The 8,424-nt window shown below is 42.2% G+C and overlaps 1 protein-coding gene across 1 annotated transcript; it reads right to left on the reverse strand.

Annotated features, from left to right (window-relative positions):
* Positions 1–6,619: 6,619 nt before the first annotated feature.
* LOC109882856 (fatty acid binding protein 1-B.1-like) lies at positions 6,620–8,424 on the reverse strand. Its single transcript, XM_020474945.2, has 4 exons — positions 8,294–8,424; positions 7,423–7,595; positions 6,974–7,066; positions 6,620–6,711 (listed from the first exon to the last, which is right to left on the reverse strand). The coding sequence occupies exons 1-4, from the start codon at positions 8,358–8,360 to the stop codon at positions 6,661–6,663; spliced, it is 384 nt and encodes a 127-aa protein (XP_020330534.2). The 5' UTR covers positions 8,361–8,424; the 3' UTR covers positions 6,620–6,660.

Genomic DNA, 8,424 nt, shown 5'->3' on the forward strand with positions numbered 1-8,424 from the left:
TAAATATCCCTGCCCTGGTGGACTAGTTAGCATGTCACCACCCGTGGGGTCTGACTAAACAAACGATGAACTAGCATAACTAGATAGCTAAACATTTGCTAAATATCCCTAAATATCCACCATGTGGAAAAATAACTACACGAACAGTGAGCTAACGTTAACTAGCTGGCTACTGTACCTATTGCTCACAAAGGACTTGTTCCACGAGTCCGGTTTTGTTCCACAAGTACATGACTAATCAAATAACCTGTGACATCAGTTATACATGTCAGCAGGGATGATAATTAAGCTAGCTTGAGGCTAGTACTTTTCAGACTGGGCTAGTAGACAATGTGCCAAACTAGCCTGACACAACAGGGAAATGGCTATAAATAAAAATACATAAAAAATTAAGAACAGGGAAAAAGCTAGTAGAAAATGTGCCAAACTAGCGTGACAGAGTAGTGAAGTTTTGCATTCCACAGGTTTAGTACCTGAATGTTACCCGGGCAAGTAGAAATCATGGTCTGCTGGCCAGTGCCCAAAATCCTTATGTTGTTATGTTATGTTGCCTATCACTGTTGGTCCTCCTCAGTGACCTCACGGCTGAGGGTTTTAACTTTCCTCTTGAGAATTAGAATCAGAAGTACAGTCGTATAGCTCATCGCAATACTTCACCTCTTTGAGCAAATAGCACCCTAGACTCTCCTGATCATCTAGTTGAGAATTCCAGATAATTTCTCTATCCCAGCAGAAATGTAGTAGGATTTTTAGATGTACAGATAGACCAAAGCCAGTCCATATCAGTCAAGTCCGTGTGTTATGGTATTTTAATATATATAATCAACTTAGCTAGCTAGTAAAAGTGACTTTCAGATGGGCAGACCTGAAAACCACATTGACAACACTTGGGTCAGCAGCTGCCATTTTCTGTTGGGAAAGAGAAATGGCCCTGTATTTACCAGAAAAGGTACAGTAGCTCATCCACCATGGCAGAAGAGAAAGATCCAAATTGTTGCTTGGGAAACAAAAACAAACAATGAGGCTCACCTCACGAGAAGCAGTGCATGGTCAATACCACACTATTCAAGGAGATCTGCTTGAAGTGATCAAAGTGTGCTCTCTCACTCTGGGGGTAAGACATAATTTAAACATTACCGATATAAATTCCCACTGTGCCCAGGATAAAATGCTATCTGAATTGTGTTGTACTACAATGAAACTGAGGAGATGGACTCCACCAGCCTTCATGATTGAACTTACGTTAACTACATTACTTTAGTTGGCTGCTTTGAACAAAACTTTAAATGTAATATAACCTATTCTAGGACCCTATTGTTTGTGTATGATCTTTATTCATTGTTCAGTTGTTTTTCAACAATGCCAGGTACAGGCAGGGATGACTGCAGGATTCAGCAAGTAACATACATGAGGTAAGAAATTATTTGAACATCAAGATATAAATTCCCAATGTGCCCACGATAAAGTGAACTACTACTTTAGTTGGCTGCTTTGCGCAAAACTTGTATGTAATATAACCTATTCTGGGAACCTAGTGTGTATGTATGAACTTTGTGGAATATTTTTTGACCATTGGCTTCCCTGAATAGAGGTACTGACAGAAGCAGCAATATGAGTTTGTCAGAGGTCGTCAACCTGGATGGGGATGGAGGCTTTGGTGGTCCACACAACGAAGAAGCAGACGTCCCTTCCAGTGATGTGGAGCTGATCTTGGACCTCGTGCCATTAAAACTTCTTCGGGATCTGTGTCCCTTCCACGGGACGGTTGAGCTAACGTAGGCTAATGCGATAAGCATGAGGCAACAAAACACTTGGGGCTCAATACCATCGAACCCACATTCCAGCGCAGTATCTCGTCAAAATCACTCAGGAAAAAAAACAAACATCTGTGCATTAGGTGGAGAAACAGGTGGCAAAGAAATCTATATTTGTCCTAAAAAGGCTAATTCATTTAGTTTGTTTCTAAAGAGCATTAAGATGCAATGCAAGAAAACTTGCCAGGACATAGACATATCTGATATTGGAAGAAAGCTTAAATTCTTAATCTAACTGCACTGTCCAATTTACAGTAGCTATTAGAGTGAAATAATACCATGCTACTGTTTGAGGAGAGTGCACAATTTTGAACATGAAACGTTATTAATAAACAAATTAGGCATAGTAAGGCAAATTAGGCATATTTAGGCAGTCTTTGAAACAGTCTTTGAAACAACATTTTGAACAGAAATGCAAAGGTTCATTGGATCAGTCTAAAACGTTGCACTCTTAAGGATCCACCCCTTTTTTCAATTTTCACCTAAAATGACATACCCATATCTAACTATCTGTAACTCAGGCCCTGAAGCAAAAATATACATTTTCTTGGTACCATTTGAAAGGAAACACTTTGATGTTTGTGGAGATGTTAAAGGAATGTAGGAATATAACACAATATATCTGGTAAAAGATGTCTGATACTGTAATGGTTTTCTTCATCTGAAGGAGAGGCGGACCAAAGCGCAGCGTGGTGGTTATTCATATTCTTTAATTGATAAAGAAACTACACATGAGATAACTAACAAAAACAACAAATGTGAGAAAACCTAAAACAGTCCCATCTGGTGCAAACACAAAGACAGGAACAATCACCCACAAACACACAGTGAAACCCAGGCTACCTAAGTATGATTCTCAATCAGAGACAACTAATGACACCTGCCTCTGATTGAGAACCATACTAGGCCGAAACATAGAAATACCCAAATTATAGAAAAACAAACATAGACTGCCCACCCAACTCACGCCCTGACCATACTAACTAAATACAAAACACAGGAAATAAAGGTCAGAACGTGACAGATACAGACAGGGATGACAGGGAGGGCAGCGGTTGTTCTGGCCCTGGTACCACTCTGAATAAATAAATACTGTGCCTTTGAATATTTGTCTCTGGTCGTGCAACTACAATACAGGCTAGATGTCTAAACAAAGACAGTTTTGAATGTCAGTACATTTTTTGATTCATTCTCATCAATGACACCATTCTAGAACTGAGTTATCATTCATCTAAGTCTGGTATCCGGGGTAATCTGGTTAATTATTATATAATTACTTAAGTGTCTATTTTCTTGTAGAATGTTGACAGCTGTATAGAACACATTGTATTAATAAGATGCTCAAACTTAACTGAATAGCTACACCCAACGACACAGGATCAACTTTATCCCTCATGCTGGCCCTGACCAAACAGTTAAGATGCCCCTTACTATAGATGCACTTCTCCACATGGCCAGACTTATAGTGGTCTTCTCCCCTTTAAATGCTCTTATGCTCATCCTTGAAAAATGCCATAACGTCAGAAACGGAAATCAAAGTCGACATGCTGTACAAACAATTATCTAGGCTAAGTAATACAAGATCATTTTTTGATCTACTGCTCTACTAACTAGCTAGCTAGTGTAGTCAGTGGCTAACTAAGCCAGAGAAAGGTGATGGAAGAAGTTCAACACTTTATTCAAATCATTTTAATAAGACTTAATTCATCATGGATTGGACACAGGTCTCTCTTCGGCGAGCCCAAACCCCCTGATACACTACATGACCGAAATTATGTGGAGAACTGCTCGTCAAACATCTCATTCCAAAAGCAGGGGCATTAATATGGAGTTGTTCCCTCCTTTGCTGCTATAACAGATTCCACTCCTCTGGAAAGGCTTTGCACTTAATGTTGGAACATTGCTGCGGGGAATTGCTTCCATTCAGCCACAAGAGCATTAGTGAGGTCGGGAGCTGATGTTGAGCGATTAGGCCTGGCTCGCAGTCGGCATTCCAATTCATCCCAAAGGTGTTCGATGGGGTTGAGGTCAGGGTTCCATGCAGGCCAGTTCTTCCACACCAATCTTGACAAACCATGTACTGGAACTAAGGGGCCTAACCCGAACCATGAAAAACAGTCCCAGACCATTATTCCTCCTCCACCAAACTTTACAGTTGGTACTATGCATTGGGGCAGGTATCGTTGTCCTGGAATCCGCCAAACCCAGATTCATCTGTCAGACTGCCAGATGGTGAAGCGTGATTCATCACTCCAAAAAACGTGTTTCCACTGAGTCCAATGGCATCAAGCTTTACACCACTCCAGCCGATGCGTGGCATTGCGCATGATGATCTTAGGCTTGTATGCGGCTGCTCGGCCATGGAAACCCATTTCATGAATCTCCCTATAAACAGTTCTTGTGCTGACGTTGCTTCCAGAGGCCGTTTGGAACTCAGTAGTGAGTGTTGCAACCGAGGAGAGACGATGCGTTACTCGCTTCAGGACTCGTCGGTTCCGTTCTGTGAGCTTGTGTGGCCTACCACTTTCCAGCGGAGCCGTTGTTGCTCCTAGACATTTCCACTTCACAATAACAGCACTTACTGTTGACCGGGGCAGATCTAGCAGGTCAGAAATTTGACGAACTGACTTGATGGAAAGACTTTGAAAGTCATTGAGGTTTTCAGTAAGGCCATTCTACTACCAATGTTTGACTATGGAGATTGCATGGCTGTGTGCTCAATTTTATACACCTATCAGCAACGGGTGTGGCTGTAATAACCGAATCAACCTACTTTTGTATATATAGTGCATCATCAATCATCATGCCCCTGAACAATGCCTAAGGAACCGATACACCCCTAGTAGAGTGACAATGCACACCGCTACACAACCATTGTCCTTTGCTGTCATATGCCAGGGAGATATGCCTTCACAATCCAATGAAAAAGACTCTGCTCAGAAATCACTATTATTACTTAAAAATCATACAATGTGATTTTCTGGATTTTTGTTTTAGATTCCGTCTCTCACAGTTGAAGTGAACCTATAAAAATTACAGACCTCTACATGCTTTGTAAGTAGGAAAACCTGCAAAATCGGCAGTGTATCAAATACTTGTTCTCACCACTGTACATGAATTGTCAAAGAGTGAAATTCTGAGCTAGTTCCCTTCCAGTGATGTTGCCTATATACTGAAGAAGGTCGTCAGTAAATGGGTGGGTGAAATAGGTGACTTGACATATTGCGTTTATATTTGTGCAGTATAAACGGCTCAATATTACTTTGACAGTAAACTATACCATCCTAACACCGCTCTGGGGATGGTAACAATGAATGCAGGGGTGCCCCACTGGCAGGTAGGGAAAATAGGTGGGACACTGCATGTGTAAGGCCTATGCCATCCTGCAGAGAACCCACACCAAGACCTTGAGGTAAGACATGAAACTCACACAGGATGATCTGCAAGATTAAAATGCATCTTTATGACATGATCCCGCCTAGATTATGAAGACAGTTGGAGTAAAGGATGTTTAAGTAGAATGAGTATCATTTTCTAGTATAAAAGATCGGTGAAGAATCCAGCTACGAACTGGTCCGTTTGTCACAACTTGGGAAGCTCAAGAGAGAGGGTGTGGCCACATTACCATAACGCTGTTTATATAATAGCCGCAGATATGAGGTTTACATCTAATTGTTGTATAACCTGAATGAGTGAGTATGATACTGTTTGTATTATTGTGTAATATGATTGTGGACTGTTTGAAGAAAAATACAATATTCCCTTTTGATTTGAACTAAATCAGAGGACCGCCCGAGCCCAGTTAGGGTCAGACATCCTGGGATAGCCCACGTCGGCCCTTCCGAATAAAACCCACTCGGGTTTTCGAAAAGCAGACCATGTTTTTCTCCATTAGGGGAGGACAAAGGTTGTAGAGTCTTTTAACCATACCACGTGGTTAAACTCTTAGACTATCGATACCGACAGAATGAGAATAAGTCTTTGGTTAATGATAGTAAAGACACGACCGGACCATGATAGTTTGTTGGTAATGTGGACACCAAGGAACTTGAAACTCGTTCTGTCGATGTTAATGGGGACTTTTGAGCACGCCTTTTCCTGTAGTCAACGATCAGCACCTTTGTTGTGCTCACATTGAGGGAGAGGTTGTCCTGGCACCACACTGCAGGTCTCATCATTGTCAGTGACCAGGCCTACCACTGGTGTTGTGGTGCACCTCAAACTTGGTGTTGGAGTCATGTTTTACCACGCAGTCGTGGGTGAACAGGGAGTACAGGAGGGGCCCCAGTGTTAAGGATCAGTGTGGCAGACTTGTTGCCTACCCTTACCACCTGGGGGCGGACCGTCAGGAAGTGCAGGATCCAGTTGCAGAGGGAGGTGTTTAGTCCCAGGGTCCTTAGCTTTTCCAACCGCACTGTAGCTGGGAAACCAGTCACCCTCAAATGGTGCACCTTTAGCCCCTTGTCAGCTACACTGGGGTGGAACTAGTGAAAGCAATGTCCAAAAACATTTCCTGAAACTTGATTTTCAAAAATAACTGGAAATTGAGGAATCTGCTTTTAAACTGATGCACCCAATGTGGTAGGATTCTGACCCATATTACAGACTAGATGGGTTCACATTTGCTATAAAGCAGTCACATTAACATGTAGAAAATCCATTTGGGCCCGAGTGTAATGTTCACAGAACTACACTATTCTATTGAATACCACATTCATCCAACTCAAACCTTGCCTCATTACAAACTTGTATTTTCCCCTGAAGTTCTACTCATTGATATGAAATGCTGAGACCAGACCATTCAATGCCTTTCACATTTTATTAATCCAAAGAGTGCAGTAGATCTTCACATTCGTTTGCTGGTCCTCTTGTATGACATGCCAGACAGAGTCATGGTCTGAAAAGAGAAAGCATCTGTAATCATTACACGCAGATGCTTGCTGAGGCGCGCGAGCAGTGTGGGTGCAATGATTGAATAACACGTACATTTATTTTGCGACGCGAGCGGTGGGGTCAGCATGTAATTAGAACATTGGCGGCAGCAAACAGTTGAATTGCGTTCACGGCACTGTCATAGACTAGCCATTTTGTTAATGGTATAAATTAACCCTGAAATTGTGTCACTTCGTGAAACCCCCGGCCATATGCTCCAGACTCACGTTGACGAGGGTGTTTGCGTCTGTAAGTTCTGTGACATATTCGATCCCATTCAGGATGGCCGTCAGCTTGTTACCTTCCCTCATCACCACAGACTGAAACAGGAGAGGTCAACGGTTAGATCTGAATGCAGTGGTCACCAACTACAGTCAACTAGGACCAATTTAACAGGCCCAAGTTGGATGGCCATATATGGAGAAGAAAAAAAAGTGACAGTGTGCATCAGGTGTGTGAGTTGGTTTTCAGACGTAACTGTGCGCCCAGTCCCTGGAGAGCAGAGGAGATTCTGCCAATGAAAGTCAGTCCTCCCGCAACATCACTGGGACCTGAACTAACCCCACATCAGCTGAACTTATAGTTTAGTTAGATACTTGCTGTATATGTAGGGAGATGGATAAACCCAGGCTACATGTATGAAACTCATGGTTGGGTTGTGACATGCGCCACCCACATTGACTTTCTCCCCGGTCGGCGACTCGAGCTCCGTCTCCTGGCCAATGGTGAAGGAGTTGGTGAGGATCTTTGTCCCCGTGGTGACAGTCACCTTGAAGTGGTCTCCAGTCTCCTCAATCTCAGAGATGCTCTTGATGTCTTTGCCCTCCTGGATAAGCTCATCAGGGAGACCTACATGTTTGCGGCAGCGAGAGAGTCATAGACGGTGCTTTTTAGTACTACAAAAAGTTAATGAAGTGGGACATGAACACTGAATTATTACTACTGAAGTAAAGCGCTGATGCACTATAATATGGCAACACAATGATCTGAATGCATTCCCAGCTAGCACATAACATTCCGAGGACCATACATTTTAGGGCTTGGTTATGTTGCATACCACATTCTGGTAATGGTACAGGACAGTTGCTTGGCTTTGGAACATTCTCATTAAAGGAATTTGCCAAATGTTATTTTCTTGGCATTTCATTATTTGATCAGAATATTTCCTGAAAGTGCAAACATTTTAATTTAAGGTAAAGTTCTAGGAACATTAGTCATTTTACATTGGGAATATTCTCAAGTTGTTCAGCTGACTTTAAATATTCTCCTGTGGGAATGTCAGTACTTAAGCATAATGTTCTGTAGGTTCTCATAGTTATAGTCATGTTCTCAGAACACTAAGAACTTGCCATACAAAAACAAACATTAATCAAGACACATTCTGTTCCCAGAACATCCAAGGAAACTAATGTGCTACCTGGGTTTGCTACTCAGACGTAACCATTGCATTCGCAGTCACCATTGAACATCATTACTGAAAGGACTACGACTTCTGAAATTAACACCCCAAATCTAATCAAATGTACAAACCCAACAGCAAGACTTACCAACAGCCTCCATGAAGGACTCAAAGTTGTCATGTGACTCCATCTGGTATTTTCCTGAGAAAGACATGGTGACTATAAGACAGTGACAGTAGAGTCAGCCATAGCTCCCTGCTTGTCTTTATACCCCCATC

The sequence above is a fragment of the Oncorhynchus kisutch genome, linkage group LG7, assembly GCF_002021735.2.
Source record: "Oncorhynchus kisutch isolate 150728-3 linkage group LG7, Okis_V2, whole genome shotgun sequence".
NCBI classification, from domain to species: Eukaryota; Metazoa; Chordata; class Actinopteri; order Salmoniformes; family Salmonidae; genus Oncorhynchus; species Oncorhynchus kisutch.